The sequence below is a fragment of the Eucyclogobius newberryi genome, unplaced genomic scaffold (genome assembly GCF_026437365.1).
Source record: "Eucyclogobius newberryi isolate DKJ021-1_F unplaced genomic scaffold, fEucNew1.0.hap1 SCAF_4, whole genome shotgun sequence".
Taxonomy (NCBI): Eukaryota; Metazoa; Chordata; class Actinopteri; order Gobiiformes; family Gobiidae; genus Eucyclogobius; species Eucyclogobius newberryi.
The window spans coordinates 34155512-34174524 of record NW_027316056.1 but is presented as its reverse complement, the minus strand read 5'-3'; the positions used below and the strand labels follow the sequence as shown (position 1 = coordinate 34174524).

At 42.9% G+C, this 19013-nt stretch overlaps 1 protein-coding gene across 2 annotated transcripts in view; it reads right to left on the bottom strand.

Annotated features, from left to right (window-relative positions):
• LOC140377918 (lysophosphatidic acid receptor 2-like) overlaps positions 1-14980 on the bottom strand; it is a 283463-nt gene extending 268483 nt beyond the window's left edge. The window contains exons 1-2 of one of the 2 annotated variants that reach the window (XM_072463534.1): positions 14654-14980; positions 8337-8831 (exon numbers count right to left, since the gene is read on the bottom strand). In XM_072463534.1, the coding sequence (XP_072319635.1) occupies positions 8337-8831; positions 14654-14909 (751 nt within the window). In that variant the 5' untranslated portion in view covers positions 14910-14980. The remainder of the gene's footprint in view (positions 1-8336; positions 8832-14653) is intronic. The other variant, XM_072463535.1, reaches the window with a different exon arrangement.
• Positions 14981-19013: the final 4033 nt, after the last annotated feature.

The following is a 19013-nucleotide window of genomic DNA, read 5'->3' as shown; positions in this document are numbered from 1 at the left end:
CTGTCATACCCATGTGCAATACTGTCATACCCATGTGCAATACTGTCATACCCATGTGCAATACTGTCATAATCATGTGCAATACTGTCATAATCATGTGCAATACTGTCATAATCATGTGCAATACTGTCATAATCATGTGCAATACTGTCATAATCATGTGCAATACTGACATAATCATGTGCAATACTGACATAATCATGTGCAATACTGACCTAATCATGTGCAATACTGACCTAATCATGTGCAATACTGACCTAATCATGTGCAATACTGACATAATCATGTGCAATACTGACATATTCATGTGCAATACTGACATAATCATGTGCAATACTGACATAATCATGTGCAATACTGACATAATCATGTGCAATACTGACAATCATGTGCAATAATGTCATATTCATGTGTATATAACTGCTGTAAATAAGTGTTTACTTTTGCCACTATTATGATCATTATTTTTGTCTGTTATTTTATTTTAATTTTTTCTTTCTATTCCTTATTAAGTATGAGAGGTTTTGTATTTAAGAGTTTTGTTTATAAAAGTTTTTTTCTATTAAGAGTGTTTTTTTTAAGCTTCCTATAAGTTATCTGTTCTTTTACTTCTGTACCTACTTGCGTGCAACACCGAAAGTTCCCCATTGTGTAGACAAAACCACATTGGCCCCCTGGTGGCCGTTTGCCAGTCAAAATTAAATTAATTAATTAATTAAATTTAACGCACCGTTAAAATGACCGCAGGGTACAAAGAGTTTTATTCCCTGCTCATATTTCAATAAAATTGTATTTCGTCTTCTTAAAAGCAAATACATTGACTTTCAATGTTCTGAACAAAAATACAGCCTTTGAGTGATTCATTTACATTTGAAAAGGCGAGATAACGCAGGCAAAAGGTTTTATTTTAAATTTTTTGCTCTCTCAACATAGACACTTAAACTACGTACAGACCGCCGCGGCCTAATCGCGCCCGACGCAGAATTTGAGCGCGTGTACATTTGAAAGGTTTACGCACCGGACGCGCGCTATCGACGCCCCGGCCACTGTACACAGGCGCGCGTACGGCGCGCTCGAGCTCTCTGCGCACATGCGCAGTAGAGGTGTTGTCACATGAGCAGTGGAGTTGTTGTTGGTGTGGCCTTTCATTGTGTAAAATGGCGGATATCGAGAGTGTTCACGGTGGAATACAGAGACCGGCGCCTCCGTGTGAGGGTTTTGAAAACCAAATACGTGAAAACAAACGTATTTGGTTTTCAAAACTCACACGGAGGCGCCGGTCTCTGTTTTCCACCGTGAATACATGGTACAGCTCCTTTCTCCCACAAACAGCCACAATCAGTCTTTCGTCTGCCATTGTTGACGAGCAAGGAAAAAGTGGCGCTTCTTGGGGAATTCCACGGGGAATACCGGAAATGCGAGGGGAAATACGAACGTACGTCACTAGAGCGTCAGCTCTGATTGGCTGCTGCGGCAGCTGCTACGCTTCGCGTAAGCCGCTTTCGTCGCCTCCGCCGGCTCATACGCGTGCTCAAAGCGTCGAGAGCGTAAAAAAACGCAATCACGCCGCAAAAACTAAGAAATCGCGCCGCGGATAACGCACTACGTGCTCGACGCGCGTTTTGGAAGCCGCTTTAAACCTGGTAAACAACATAGCCCATGCTGCTCTTAAAGAAGCTTGATGAAATTTGTTAGAATCCATTTCATCCACAGATTAATATGGACCATTGTAAGTTCACAAGCCGTTTTCTCTCCCACAGAGACCGGGATCAGTCCTAAAAGGCCCAGTTCAAACCGAAGCTGTTCCTGAACCCTTTGGAGTACTAACAATTAGTTGGACAATATGACACTGAGACTCTGTAATTTTTGCCTCTGATTTACTCAAATTATAAGGGGGATCAAGCGCTAATATCCTGATTTCCTTTGATAAATGTATGAAGGAGTAATGAGAGGCCTGTAGTTTGAACATTTGTTGGGTTTTTACGATACCTTTCTCAAAGGTTGGTAGATATTTTTTATCAGCTGGTGGGCAAAATGGAATAAATTACAGGGGGACATTTTTTTCTTCATTAATCATACACAGTAGTTGTTTTCACTCCCATTTTTGACCCAAATATTAAATACTATCTCAATATCCCCTCTGCATGTGTTTTTATATCTAATATTCAACATACACAGACATGAAATGCCTTATTTATAGTAAGGACAATAAGTATTTGAACACTCTGTGATTTTGTTCTTCCAGTTAGAAATTATGGAGGGGTCTGAATTTTTCATCATGGGTGCAATTTCACTGGGGAACTTGCAAAATTGCAGGGTGTTCAAATACTTATTTTCCTCACTGTATAAATGGAAACATTACATCAGGCATGTCCAAACTACGGGCCGGGGGCCAAATGCGGCCCTCAGACCAACAACAAAACGTCATACTTTTTCCTGGGAAATTGGAAAAATTCAAGCATTATGTTATACCAATCTAATACATGTTCCAAGTCTTACTAAAGAAATGCAAAAATTCGAATGATTCATTTTGTTATTTGACAAATTTGACATTGCTGGGTTGTTTGTGGCCCTCTGCTGCGTATAAGTCTAAAAATGTGGCCCTCGGTGAAAAAAGTTTGGACACTCCTGCATTTCATGATGAAAAACTCCTTACATTTGTGCGTAAACTACACAAGAAGTTTCAAATTGATGACTTCCATTTTTTTCTTATTCAACTGCAGAGTCTCACCTTTAAGAAGCAAAAAGACAGCAGCTTTCTTTTTGAAAATAATTTGCAGCTCTTGTGGTCCCATTCAAACAAGGATTTTGACTCATCTGTCATTAATCTTTTAGCCCTGCCTGGTGTAATCTAAACTGCTAAACTGTCAGTGTTTACAGTTACGGCCACATATTTGGGCGATGTGGTATGAACCAGAGGAGGAGACTGTTCTCTGTCACACTCAGCCCAAGTATGTAGGCTGTGTCTGGGCACGCGCAGCACTACAGCCCTGCCCCCTTCTCTCCTGGAGCTCAGCGCTGACAGTAAAGGAGTGTTGCATTTTAAAACACTGAGGAATGCAGGGTGGGCCTGGAGGGAAAGACCTGGGCCGAGGGACAGTGGCCAAGAGGGACAGGGAAGACACAGAGGAAAGTAGAGAATATCTCTAAAGGCTTTGTCTCATTTCTCTGTCCCCGTCTGCTCCCGTCCTTCATTCCTCAGCTGGAAATGGGTGAGGAAGTTCCAGCCACAGAGGAGACACAGCGAAGAGAGAGGAGCTGAGGGAACATGATGGGACAGACTTTCCTCAGGAACTGATCTGTCCAACATGATCTTGTAGGGAGGTCTATATGGCTTATCTTATATTAGAGCTGCAACAATTAATCAAGTAATCATTACTAGTTAACTATAAAAAAAAATGCTTGTCATTTTGATAAGTGACTATACCAGGGCTATTAAACTGAATTATCCGGAGGGCCAAGGCTTCTGGGCGGGAGGTGCACAATGTTTTGGGTTGCATAAAATATCCCAAACACTATTTCAATAAAATGAGTTCATACAATTTCTGTTTTTTTCTGTCAAGATGGGGTGCATTGTTTTTTTTTTTATTTTAGCAAATGGCTGCAATGAAACAAAGGTGGGGTCTGAATACTTTTTGTACCCACTGTATGTGAAGGCGGGAGGTGGAGGAGGAGCATGCATTGCTGAGGTGGAGCAGCATTATGGATGCTGCAGCAGCATGGGAAAAGACCACAGTGTCCCAGGTTCTGGTGGGTGGCCAGGACGTTCACTTGGCCCACGCGGTTGTATTCTACTGTTTGAGCCAGATGGCCAGACCTGACACCTGCATCATTGCCGTGGATCATATTTTGGTGTAAATATCTCATTATACAACGTGGGCACCTGCGGCTTATAAACAGGTGTGGCCCGTATATGTGCCATGTCTTGTTTCTTTGGAAGTTTTGTTGGAGCGGCCTTTACTCAGTATACCCACAAGTACAGTATTTCTATTCTGAATGTGGTTTATACACCTCAATTATGCCCAAAAGAATGGGAGAAATAAATTTAATTCACAAGGATTGGAAAGGATTTATTAAAAGACGACTAACGCAAGAAAACACAAGATGATCTTTCCTCATAATGAATCATATGCATTAAAATAAAGCCATAATAATCAGTTTGGATGCCAAGAAAGCTTTTGATTCTGTCAGCCGGGCTCATTTATTTATTTTTCAAGAATTTAAATTAACCTGCTTGCCTTGTACTTGGCACCATTAGCCCAATATATTAGTCAATCAAAAACAATTCATGGTGTTACAATTGAGGGAATGATGACAATGATCTATTATATTTGACCTGACCAAACCAGAAATGCAATACCCAATGTGATGTATTTTCTTTTAAAAATGGATACAAATTAAATGTAAAAAAAACTGAACTCTGACCTTTAGACTTATCCATTTAAAAGGCAAACAGGATCTCTTGGATATTTAGGTGTGGTCTATCAATTTGCTTTAGGATTGAAACCATAAAATGAATGTTTTGTCAAGACTCTATTCTATTCCAGACTCTTCCACTTTCCACTTTTGTCGGCTGTTTGAAGAGTGAAATAAAACAATCAAGATTTGGATGGCAAGGAAAAAACCTTGTATCCGGGTCAAGACTCTACAATTATCAAAAGAAAAATTTGGTTTGGCTTTACCTTGTCTGAAAAATTATTATTATTATTATTATTATTATTATTATTATTATTATTATTATTATTATTATTATTATTATTATTATTATTATTATTATTATTATTATTATTATTATTATAACAATAACAATAACAATAATAATAATAACAATAATAACAATAATAATAATAATAATAATAATAATAATAATAATAATAATTATTATTATTTCAGCTCAAATCAGAGCGTTGCTGGTGTGAACCAGAATATGAAGCTCAAAGGAAAAATATTGATGAATGTTGTGCCGGGGGTTCCTGTGCAGGCCTTAGTGGATGATCACAAACAGAGTCATTTGGAGTGGGTGGAGAAGTCCTGGGTAAATTCTGTGCTTAAAGCTTTGAAAAAACTAATCAAAACACATAAAAAACACACACAACAAAGATGTTAAAATCTTAAACTGGTTGGCTTATGATCAAACATTCGCACCAAACACCTAACAGCACAGATTTTAGATTTAAAGTCTAGATAACAAAAGGTACAAAGGGTTTCTACCAGTTTGTAAAAGAAAATCACATCAAATGTTGATGCTTATTCTAACCAAGAAATTAAACTGAGCAATGACCACTGTAACCTTTAGACTGAATTATTCATTAAAGCTGATAAATCAGAACTTTAAGGGGAATAATAGCTAAACTATATCAATGTATTAACAATTTGAACAGCCACTCTACTAATTACATTCAAAATAAATGGGAAGCAGAGGGACGAAGAATGGGGAAATAATGTCCATCTCAGTGGAGAATCACCAAATCACGTGTTTGACACATTGTGCTCATTATGCACAAGGAAATTCTATTGGAGAAAATGTGGTTGCCAGGAGGCACACACAAGCCTCCTAACTCTGGGCACGGACACAACCAATGGAGATCTTTGGAATACACTCCTGGGAGCAGGGAAAAGGCCATCACAAGAAAATGGATGACACAAACTGTGCTGATGATCAAGGACTGGACCAACATTGTCACTGACATGGAAAAAGGAAAAACATTTTTAAAAATACAAAAATCACATTTGGACTGAACATTTACAAATTTTACAGACTCTGGACTAAACACAATATTTGTGTTGGACTTTATGTGCCTTGGATTCATTTGGATCTCTTTATTTATTTAAAAAAAGAAGAAAAAAGACAGCCAGAGTAAATACAAAAAGATATGAAAGAGGGAGGAACGAGGACAGGCTGAGACAGGACAGGGCCGGTTTTCTGAGCACACACTTTGAAGAACAGGCTGCACTAGAGGCCCAGGGCTATGCACGCACATTAAGGGAGGACTGACACCAGATTGGCTGGGGACGGACAGGTGACAGGAGAAGGAGGCAGGGACCACGAGGAAATACTTTTCCTGGTTAAAAAATCTTTTTACAGTTTCAAGTACAACATGTACAATTGAAACTAAACCTTATGTATGGTTTGAGCTGGACTGAAGTATTCGTATCAGGATACATGTGAAGTGCCAGGCAATATCCTATTACCTCACCAGAATCTACCATACGATATGTATCTTGATACTCAGAGCCCAGCAGTTTCAAGAACGCTGCTGCTCGAGTCCTGACAAGAACCAGGAAGTACCATCACATCAGTCCTGACAAGAACCAGGAAGTACCATCACATTAGTCCTGACTAGAACCAGGAAGTATGATCACATTAGTCCTGTTCTCAGGTCTCTGCACTGGCTCCTGTGGCTCAGAGAATAGACTTTAAAGCAGCTCTGCTTGTGTACAAGTCTCTCCATGGCTTAGCACCAAAGTACATCTCAGACATGTGTCATATGAACCATCTCTGACTCCGAGAACCTCAGGGACCGGCCTCCTGCTGGTGCCAGAGTCAAGACTAAACATGGACCGGCCTCCTGCTGGTGCCAGAGTCAGGACTAAACATGGACCGGCCTCCTGCTGGTGCCAGAGTCAGGACTAAACATGGACCGGCCTCCTGCTGGTGCCAGAGTCAGGACTAAACATGGACCGGCCTCCTGCTGGTGCCAGAGTCAGGACTAAACATGGACCGGCCTCCTGCTGGTGCCTAGAGTCAGGACTAAACATGGACCGGCCTCCTGCTGGTGCCAGAGTCAGGACTAAACATGGACCGGCCTCCTGCTGGTTCCAGAGTCGGGACTAAACATGGACCGGCCTCCTGCTGGTGCCCAGAGTCAGGACTAAACATGGAGCGGCCTCCTGCTGGTGCCAGAGTCAGGACTAAACATGGAGCGGCCTCCTGCTGGTGCCAGAGTCAGGACTAAACATGGAGCGGCCTCCTGCTGGTGCCCAGAGTCAGGACTAAACATGGACCGGCCTCCTGCTGGTGCCAGAGTCAGGACTAAACATGGACCGGCCTCCTGCTGGTTCCAGAGTCGGGACTAAACATGGACCGGCCTCCTGCTGGTGCCAGAGTCAGGACTAAACATGGACCGGCCTCCTGCTGGTGCCCAGAGTCAGGACTAAACATGGACCGGCCTCCTGCTGGTGCCAGAGTCGGGACTAAACATGGACCGGCCTCCTGCTGGTTCCAGAGTCGGGACTAAACATGGACCGGCCTCCTGCTGGTGCCCAGAGTCAGGACTAAACATGGACCGGCCTCCTGCTGGTGCCAGAGTCAGGACTAAACATGGACCGGCCTCCTGCTGGTGCCAGAGTCAGGACTAAACATGGAGCGGCCTCCTGCTGGTGCCAGAGTCAGGACTAAACATGGAGCGGCCTCCTGCTGGTGCCCAGAGTCAGGACTAAACATGGACCGGCCTCCTGCTGGTGCCAGAGTCAGGACTAAACATGGACCGGCCTCCTGCTGGTTCCAGAGTCGGGACTAAACATGGACCGGCCTCCTGCTGGTGCCCAGAGTCAGGACTAAACATGGACCGGCCTCCTGCTGGTGCCAGAGTCAGGACTAAACATGGACCGGCCTCCTGCTGGTGCCAGAGTCAGGACTAAACATGGAGCGGCCTCCTGCTGGTGCCCAGAGTCAGGACTAAACATGGACCGGCCTCCTGCTGGTGCCAGAGTCAGGACTAAACATGGAGCGGCCTCCTGCTGGTGCCCAGAGTCAGGACTAAACATGGACCGGCCTCCTGCTGGTGCCAGAGTCAGGACTAAACATGGACCGGCCTCCTGCTGGTGCCAGAGTCAGGACTAAACATGGAGCGGCCTCCTGCTGGTGCCAGAGTCAGGACTAAACATGGACCGGCCTCCTGCTGGTGCCAGAGTCAGGACTAAACATGGACCGGCCTCCTACTGGTGCCAGACTTAGGACTAAACATGGGGAATCTGTTTCAGTTTTATGCAGCTAAAATCTGGAACAGTCTTCCTGAAGGTTCTACTCTGACAATGTTCAAATCTAAGCTAAAAACAGTTTAGCTGTGCATGTGTCTGAAAGGATTTTATAAACTTGCCTTGCCTTAATACAGTCAATCTGCAATTTATAATAAATGTATGTTGTTCAAAAGTATCACGATACACATCTCTAGATTGAAACACGTATAACCAAGAATTATAAACATTTTAAGAACAGTCCTATGGTGTATTACTGTGTACTAGTGCTGCGGTGTACTTGGTGTACTAGTGCTATGGTAAACTTTGTACTACTTGGTTTTCTGTGTTCTCCTGCAGTGTGTGGATCGGTTGCTCACCCAGGATCATGGACACAGTCTTCATGAGGTTGACCACGGTGTCCCTGTAGCGCGTATGGGACGTGTGCTGGGACATCTGCCTGCTCTTGTGGCGCACGTAGAGGAAGATGCGTGTGTAAACAGCCATCATGATGGAGAAGGTGAGCAGGTTGAGCACGGCCCAGAACACCAGGTATCTGCGGCTGTAGAGCGGGGCCATGGTGGAGCAGTTGACCAGGTCACACAGGCAGTGCCAGCCCATGTAGGGCACCAGCCCCATGAGGATGGACAGCAGCCAGATGCCCACAATAATGAGGAGCACGCGGCGTCTGCTCATCTCGCTGTGCAGCTGCATGCTGAAGATGGTCTGGTGGCGCTCCACGGCCACGGCCAGCAGGTTGAGCACAGAGGCTGTTAGGCTGGTGTCGATCAGGCCCTGACGCACAAACCACTGGTGCTTGGTCAGCTTTATGGTCCAGGGCCCGGTGTGGAACATCAGGTGGAGGTAGGACACTCCTGTTGGACACACACATGCTCAATTAATCAAATCACTTTATTTATCCCTTAGTGGCAATTTAAGCAGGACATTGAGGAGTCTTCATGCTTAAGTAAAAGGATGGGTCAGGATCAGGAAGTGGAGCCAGCTCCACTAACAAGCCCACTCTATTTTGGTCCAGTCGTAGATGTAGAATCAGCATGGATCTGTTCCACTGCCAATAAGCGACGACAGTAAAGATGCAATGATCAGTCAACTAATTGGGACTAGTTGACTATAACAATATAACACTTTTTCACACAAGGCCATGTAGGTAGATTAGTTTTCTCTTAGTAATAAAAACCTTTATTTAAAACCTGCATTTTGTGTTTACTCGTTTTGTTTTTAACAAACATTTAAATTAGTTTGATGATCTGAAACATTTAAGTGTGACAAACATGCTCCAGGGTTTTCAACAAAGCCATTTTCAAATGTAAAACTGCACACAAATAACCAGTGAAGTCTAGTCTTCCTCTAGAGAATGTTTTTAGACATAAATTATCAAAATCATTTTTTTTCCATTAATATTTGGGCCTAAAAATCCAAAATAGAATGTCTGTTCCATGCTGTGTCTAATTTATCAGGAGGCTGGGATAAACTCTGTTTGAGCCGTTTTGAGACGTAAATGGAATTCTGAACATTTACCATAATTTTCGGGAGTGCTCTAGAGCCCGAAAAAAGCTACGCCAACAAAATTTACAAAGAAAAAATAAATTGTACAGTTACGGGTCTCACCTGTCAACGTTATAACATGAGATATTTACACAAAGATGGTCCACAGTAGTGAATTCTCATTTCAGAACAGGGCGGGTTATAAAATGCAGACCGCCGTATCATATGTCCCCGCGTCCAAATTCAGTTCCTCATTTCCTCACTAATTTCTCAGTGAATAAGAGTTGGATTGTAATACAACACACATCCATTTGTTTAACATAAAGGGGAGAACACATTTGAGCTGTCCCCATTGTTCCCTCTGTCCTTGTGAGCTGATTTACCTGTGTCTTTGTCTTCACAACATGCTCATCTGCTCCAGAGCTTGTGCTTAGAGAGTGTTTACACAGAAAGATTGTTCATGGTTGCCTTTTGACCTGTGGGTCAGGTCTGGCAAAGAAAGTCATTTCAATGCGGCAGGTTCTAGACTGCAGAGCGCAGTGTCTTTGTGTTCAGCTGTGTCTAGATTCACTTCCTCATTTCTCTGTGAATATGTCCCAGAATTGTATTGTAAGCTTTAAAACGCTGTGTGTTTTATTACAGAGAACGCGACATGTCCCATGGACAGTGCTTCCACTGACGTCTTCTTCTACAGTGTCAAATTCTTGCACTTCCTGATAGATTGCTCCCCGGTGCCTGTTAGCCAGTAAAAATCTATAAATTAGATGCACCGTTGTTTGGGCCGCAGGATTAAAGGCATGGGGAAAAGTAGCGGCTTAAAGTCCAAAAAAGTGGTCAGACTTGACCACTTGTCCAATGTGGTTTAACTTTACTACATGAGGTGTGAGTAATAAAGTGATCATTTGGCCTTTTTGCTATTCCCTGTGTTTGTATCCATCCTCTGTCTGCCCCTGACGCTCTGCTTTATGGGCTTTTATGGGTACAATATCATAGTATGTAGCGGTTGTAACCGTATTTTGGCGTCTCTTGAGCACACCAATTGTGATGGAGATGCTTTCAGGGTCGTGAACGTACTCAGTAGAGCCAATCAGAGGCCTATGGAAAAGGGGCAACAGTTACTCGTTTCTACATTGTTGGCTAGCTTGTTTGTAAATATCAGGGGGTGATAACGTGGTAAAGGACACTTTAACTTGCCCCACAGCAGCTGCAGTGCGACATCTGCTTTGCTACTCTGCACCTGAAATATAAACCGCGTTCCAAATTATTATGCAAATTGTGTGTCATAAGGTAATTTTTGGTTTGTTTTCCAGTGAAACTCATGGATGGTATTGTGTCTCATGGCTCTTTGGAAGGACTTTCTGCACTATTAAGCAGACCACCATTTTCAAGCAATATGGGAAAGAAAAAGGATTTCTTGTGCCAAAAAGCGTGAAATAGTTGAATGCCTTGGACAAGGTATACTTATACCTTATTTCATGAAAACTTAAGCGTGATCATTACTAATTGTACTATTAGCTGACTCAGAACACACACAGATTCGTGCAGAAAAAAGACACAATGAGGAAGATTTCTGCCAGACAAATACATCAGATTAAGAGAGCAGCTGCTAAAATGTCATTACAAAGCAGCAAACAGGTATTTGAAGCTGCTGGTGCCTCTGTCCCGTGAACATCAAGGTTTAGGATCCACCAGAGACTTGCAGTTATGCATAAACCTTCCATTTGGCCCTTAACCAATGCTCACAAGCAGAAACGGCTCCAGTCGGCCCAGAAATACATGAAGACTAATGTTCAAACAGTCTTGTTCACTGATGATCCAGAGGGATGGAGCGGTGAATGGTTGGTGGTCAATCACCATGTCCCAACAAGGCAGGAACATCACCAAGGAGGAGGCGGAGTCATATGTTTTGGGTCAGAATCATAGGAAGAGAACTGGTCGGCCCCTTTGGGGTCCCTGAAGGTGTGAAGTATGTGGAGTTGCTGACTTTCTTCCGTGGCACAAAAAGAAGAACTATGCTTTCTGTAACAAAATCATCTCATGCTGCAAGGAATACCTCTGTATCATTGGCTGCTATGGACATAAAAGAAGGGTCCCCATCCTCCCCCGACCTCAACTCTATTGTGAACATTTGGAGCATCCTCAAGAGAAAGATCTCTGAGCAGGAGGAAGTTCACATCCAAACAGCAGCTCTGGGAGGCTATTCTGACGTCCTAGGCAAGGCAAGGCAAGTTTATTTCTAGAGCTCATTTCATACACAAGGCAATTCAAAGTGCTTCACACAGCAGGAAAAATGCATTAAAATCACACATAAATTACAGAAACAGAAATGCAATCAAATTAACTAATTAAAAACAATTTAAGTCATAAAAGAGAAGAGTGTAAAGAAAAATCCTTTCAGTCACATGCACAGCTAAACAAAACTGTTTTTAGCTTAGATTTGAACATTGTCAGAGTAGAACCTTCAGGAAGACTGTTCCAGATTTTAGCTGCATAAAACTGAAACACAGATGTTTAGTCCTGACTCTGGCACCAGCAGGAGGCCGGGCCCCGAGGTCCTCAGAGTCCGAGATGGTTCATATGGCAATAACATGTCCGAGATGTACTTTGGTGCTAAGCCATGGAGAGACTTGTACAAAGCAGAGCTGCTTTAAAGTCTATTCTCTGAGCCACAGGGAGCCAGTGCAGAGACCTGAGAACAGGACTAATGCAATGGTACTTCCAGGTTCTAGTCAGGACTAATGTGACGGTACTTCCTGGTTCTAGTCAGGACTAATGTGATGGTACTTCCTGGTTCTAGTCAGGACTAATGTGATGGTACTTCCTGGTTCTAGTCAGGACTAATGTGATGGTACTTCCTGGTTCTAGTCAGGACCCGAGCAGCAGCGTTCTGGATGTACTGCAGCTGTTTTACAGCTCGTTTGGAGAGGCCAGTGAGCAGGCCGTTACAGTAGTCTAATCTACTGGAGACAAATGCATGGATAAGTCTCTCCAAGTCTGGTTTAGACACTATATTTTGGATTTTGGCAATGTTTGTTAGATGGTAAAAAGCAGCTGATTGATTTGATGTGGCTGTTAAAGTTCAAGTCTGAGTCAATTATTACCCCCAGATTTCTAACTTGGTTTGTAGGTTTTAGAGCGGGACTCTGGAGGTGACCGCTAACACTTTCTCTTTGTTTCTGTGGCCAAAAACGATTATTTCAGTCTTGTCTGAGTTCAGCTGGAGAAAGTTGTTTTGCATCCACACACTGATCTGTTGGATGCAGTGACAGAGTGAATCCACTGGTCCATAGGCCTGAAAAACATCAATTGAGTTGTTTATAAGAGGAAATCTGTGAGCTGTTGGTAAACAACCTTTTCAAGGACTTTGCCCCAAAATGGCAGATCAGAGATGGGCCGGTAATTACTCAGTACTGCGGCATCAAGACTGCTCTTCTTTAGGAGAGGCTTTATGACCGCAGTTTTCAAAGACATTGGGAATGTTCCAGATTGAAGCGACATGTTAACTATGTGAGTGAATGGTGCTAACAAACTGTTCAGCACAGACTTTAGAAATCTGGAGAGTAACACATCGAGGCAGCATGTAGATGAACTCAGACTGGTGATGTTCTCATGGACAGTTTTGTCACTTACAGGTGCAAAGTGAGTCAGCTCTAAGTGTCTAAGTAGTTTTAGGGTAATTTTTTGCATTGTGGGATTTATAGCATTTTTAATGCCCTGAACTTTGTTATTAAAGAATAATGCAAACTCATTACACTTGGATGTGGAAAAGAGTTCTAACGGCAGCTGAGCTGGAGCGTTTGTTAATCTGTTTACTGTGGCAAACAGGACACGCCAGCTGTTACTGCAGCTTCCAATTATTTCAGAAAAATATCTTTCCCTAGTTCTACATAAGATTAGGTTGTACATGTTCAGCTTCTCTTTGTAAATCTCTTTTTGAACCTGGAGCTTTGACTTGCACCATTTCCGTTCGGCGGCACTCCCTTTTCTGTGCCCTGACCCAATCATCATTTCTCCATGGCGCCTTCTGCTTATTTTTAACCATTTTAGCCTTCATAGGGGCAATGGTGCCTAGAACATTCAAAACACTAGATGTAACAGAGTTCAACAAATAATTTACATTAGAACATGAGACATTTTCAAAGTTTATCATTTCCATAAACGGTGCACCTGTGCCATCACTTATGTGTCTCCTCTGAACAACTGCAGGACCAACCGGTGGTTTGAGAGAAACAGACGGGTCAAAGAAGACACAGAAATGATCAGACAGAGCAGCATCGACCACATTCACGTTTGAAATATTTACCCCTACAAAGACATTCAAGCAGAAACTCTCCATAAACTCTCAAGTTCAATGGATTCAAGAATTGTGAAGCTCCTGTCAAATAAAGGGTCCTATGTTAAAATGTAACTGACCTGTTAAGATGTTTTGATTGAAATACGATTTGATTTCAGTAAATATGACCTGCTGATGCTTTTAATTTAACAAATGACCATTTTCACTTCTTTACAATAGGAACAGTGCATTTTAAGTTTTTATTTTAAAAAAAACGTACTGTTCGATTTGATGATTCAAACTGCACTGTAAAGGTTATTATTTGGCAAAACCGTTGTCCTCCGCGCTCCTCTGCGTGCCCGTGTTTCAGTGACAAAACAGAGCTCAATCTGCTGCGCAATTGCGCCACAGCAGTTTGAAACTTCCAGTATGGAAGTATACTGGAAGTTAGAGTATAGATGTGGAAAACTATTTTATTCAATATCTGCATACCAATAAGGCCACTTCAAGTTAGAGCTCAAGTTCGAGAGCGGAACATGAACGGGGCTCTGAACAACTGAAAAGAAGCGGTAGAAGAAGAATTAAGCTTCACACACAATAATTCTCAAAGACAGTGACTTCTAGCCAAACTTCAGCAGCTGAAGTGAGGGGAAAACAGGCTTATTTGGAAATATTTGGACCAATATAGTTGTGACACATGGTAATTTATTGGTCAACCACTGCTTGCCTCGATTGCCCTGACCGCACCCCATTGCTGTAGCAACTCTTGCATTTTGAGCTCCTACAGCAGAAAATGTTTTTACCCTCAATTGACACTCTGAATTTGGACAGCAAATGGTAAAAATGCAAGACAGCTGCATAACCTTTATAGATAATCCCACTCTGGGCAGCAGCAGTGTGATGCGCATGGACATATACCTGAAAAGAGGTCAGCCAGTGCCAGGTTGCCCAGCAGGTAGTAGATGGGGAAGTGGAAGCGACGGTTCTTGAGGATGGCGACCATGACCAGCAGGTTGGAGAAGATGACAATAAAGCACACGGCCATACCCAGGGTGACCACCACGTAGTCCCTTTTCCTCCAGTGGTCGCTAATGTTCTTGCCGCTCGCCGTGTAGAAGAACTTGACGGTGCTATTGAAGTAGCAGCCATCCTCGTCCGCCATGTTGGTATTCATGTTCAGGCGACGTGTCCGCTGAGATGAGCAGGAGAAGAAAGGCCAAGGAGAGGATTCTCATACGCCCCCTGTCTGACAGGCCATACCTGCTGTAAGTCGAGTCAGATGTGAAGAGAACCTGGAAAAACAAATACGACACAAAAGTTCACAAACTGGGGAACAAGGTAGTGTCATCATTGATCAGAATTCCACTTATGGTTAAATAAGGAAAAAAGTGGGAGATTTGTCCTCAGCATTTGACCCATCCTGCAGTACCGCATCTCCTCAGGAGCAGTGGCCCCACAGTGAACTACTCTGGGACCCATCTCCCCATCTTTTTTTATACATTTAACATGTTTTTATTTTTCAAATTTAAGAACACATACAAAACAAAAACAGTCAAGGGGAAACAAGACCAGAGAGAGATCAGATATAAATAAAAAAGTAGACATCCAACAAATCATTAAAAAAAATAAGGAAAAAATGATGGCACAGGAAACCCAAAGAAGAAGTCCCATTTTGTCCAAAGTCTTGTCAAATGTATCCATTTTCATGTCAGGACTGAAAGTATTTTTTTCCATATTGCGAATGTCCAAATATGTTAGTCGAGTCGTTGATGCATTTTGTAGGTTGTGTCTATGGCAGGAGGCCTGAGGCCCAAATACATAGTTCTGAAATCCATTGGGAAGGTGATGTCATAAATTGTCTGTTCAAAATAAAAAGGCTTATAAAGAAACCAGACACACTTTTCCAACAGAATTCCCTCCAAACATGTGATCCCGTGGTTCTCTAATGAGATGGACATATACTTTCCCACTCTTCATCATCCTGAACAAAGTGACCCTCCCTTTCCCATTTACTCTTAATGTAATCAGTAGAGTGAATGTGTCCAGATTGTTTATACATTTGTATAATTTAGATATCAGATTTATGAGCTTTAAGAAATATTTCAGTCAAAACTTTGATGGCCATCATTCTTTTTCATTTCTTGATAATAATAACTCCTAGTAAATACTTATAAAAGTCCTGTTTCTCTAAGCCAAAGGATTCTTTCAACTCAAAGCTTTTCAGATTATTCTCCTTTACAATTTGGTAAAACATCTTTATACATTTTGTTGTCCAGACATTAATTTGGTGTTTGGTGTGAAATTTTGGCCAAACAGTTAAATATTTGAACAGCTTTGATTAGTTTGTATGTTTGATTGGTTCCTTCCATGTTGTAAGAACAGACTCCTCCCCAAGGGTTCTCCACCTCCCCAAATGACACAACTGCCTGTCATCATCCAGTAAGGCCTGCACAGGAACCCCCTGCACAACACCAATCTTCAATCAACACCTTTGCAAGGAAGAAGGTGAAAAAAAAAAAAATCAGAGAAACAGAAATTGCAGGAAAAGTTATTAAAAATTAAAGTAAAAGATCCATAAGACAAAGTACATAAAAAAGGCTGAGGTTTTAAGGGAGGCTTTGGAGGAGCCCAAGGTGGAACAAGTCGTGGTCGAGGATTTCAGACTGATCAACAACGGGAGGAAGGAACATGCCATCGCTGTGGATCTACTGACGATTGGGTGCGAGCCTGCCCACAACCGGCTCCTCACCGTGGAAGAGGAGGAGCACCCACTGTGCACAGGCCCCCACCTGATGCACGATCAAATGCTGAGGCTCCCACAGTGGGCAGTTTTACACTGGCCACGAAGACAAGGAATACTATGGGCGTCCAGAGAGGCAGGAGCCATGTCAAGCAGAGCCTATGTTTCATGTGAAGGTGGAGGGACAAGCTGTACCTATGCTGGTGGACACCGGAGCCACACACTCGTCCATCAACTTCTCCCTCCACCGTAACCAACTATTGTGACTGTCACTCTCCTTAGTTGGTTTCTCTGGGACTCACTCATTTCTGCCATGGACTTAACCTCTGCACACTGACATTGAACATGCTTGAACGCAATCTCCTGATGAGGACTGGAGCCATTATTTTATGCTCTGATAAAGGACTAATTGTTGCATTTCCAGATGGACAATCTGTATGCTGCACTGCTAGTACTGCTACTGGACAATACTTAAGGCATGACCAAGAGACACAAACTTTTGCTGACATTTACTGGGCCCGCCTGACCGACATCACAGAAGGCGTGGCTGCACAGTACCTGGCATGGAGACCCTGGATTGACTCTCTGGCATCCTACCACGCACCACCGGACTCTCTCTATTGCAATTCGATAATGAAAATGAAGTATTTCAATCTGAATTTGGTGATAAAATTTCCAGACATACTAAGACTATAGCATGTGATCAAATGTTGGTAGGAATAGAAGGTGTAGCTGCTTATTTTCAGCTGATCAAAGAACAATTGGATTGGTATAGAAGGTCTGAGGGTAGCGTGCCACACATGTCCCTGGCTGCTCACCGGCTCATCAGGTGAAAGATTTAGGACCAATGACTAAATTGGCATCCCACTGAACAACTCCCAGTTACAGAGACATGGTCTGGGTTGTGAGCTGCTGGTGTACTGGAACTATCATCATCCAACGGGAACACTCCTATTCTACTTTTACCCAAGATGAACCCCTCTAAATTTAGACCTGCTAATTACTTTAGGAAAATGAATGAACTAGTCACAGAACCATTTTACTAAGACCTCTCTTTTGAACCTCTGAAGGCATAGTTTTCTTTACTGGTGGCTGTTGTTTCAGGAAGCGGGACAGCTACCTGTCTGCTGCCGCTGCTGTTGTTAAAGCTGAAGGAAATTATTTTATTGACTGGTGTTCTTCTACACTCTCTGACTACCCTTCTGCACAGCGTGCAGAGATCTTAGAACTTTTGAGGACTCAGCTGAGCAACCAGTGAGTACTCTGCTTACGCAGAGCACCATAGTCACTCACCTGGCAGAATGAGAAAGACATTTTTTTCAAAACAGCTAAAGGGGGTCCAGTCAAACATCCAGATGTAATCAAAAGGTTAGATTATGCACTTGTGTTGCCCTCAGCTATCGCTTTTGTTAAATGCCCTCCCCACACCAAAGGGCAGGATTTTATTTCCAGGGGAACTGAGGCCGCAGATTGCCTGGCCAAGAGAGCTGCATTGATTTTGCTAACAGAAGTACTAGAGTTTGTGGCAAATGTTTCCTTTGGACTATTATTGACTCATTCTCCCACTCTCCAGAAGCATATCCATGCTCTGAAACAAATATGACAATGGTTCCCATTTTGAGAATGTTTATCTGCAAAATGTTAAAGCCGTGCTTGACCTTTGACACATCTTTTGGCACTGTTATCATCCCCAGTCCCAAAGGAAATTTTGAACGCTTCAATGGCACTCTAAAATTACGTTGTCAAAATGATAGCTATCACTGGCATGAATTGGCTTGATTCATTACCCCTTGCTCTGCTTGCAGTAAAACAAACTGTTTGCAGGGCAATGGGACACACCCCATTTGAACTATTGACTGGAAGAACCATGTCATCTCCCCAGGAAAAAGATCCTATGTTAGGCTGCCCCAAATAAATTGTCTGTTTGCTGTAACCAGACCCAACATTTTTCAAGTGGGTCGGTTGGTAGTTAGTCTCTTTTTTTTTTACTTAAAAAAATATCCAAATCGTCGCCATCTTTTGACCCGCAGTGACCGCCAGGGGTCAGGCTTCAACAGTCAATGACGGAGAACGTCTCGATCAACCCGATCGGGAAACTAAATATCTTGATTTTAAGATATTTCAAAAATCAAAAATCAACCTTTTGTACGCCGTTATTCTTTATTTTGGTAGCAAAGGCAAGCGAGGAAACATGCGGGGGACATGAGGGCCGCCCTGTTTGTTGTGATTACGCTGCTGGGAGTGTTTCCGTCCCAGAATGCAAAACGCAAAGTTAAAGTGCGCAGGTCAAATTTAATGATGTCTTCATCATGGTGTCGATTTCATATTAAACAACATGAGGGGTGGCAAAACCAGTGGCGCCGACAATGACCAACAAAAAAATAGAAATACAGGTTCAATCCTGCATGGTCTGTTCTATACAGAAGCATATGGAGGACCGAAAATGTAGGCGGATATGCGTAGTGCAATGCGTTATCCCCCCCCTGGGATGATAGATAAGTTGTCCAAAGCTACAAAATTATTCAACACTGCGCTTTT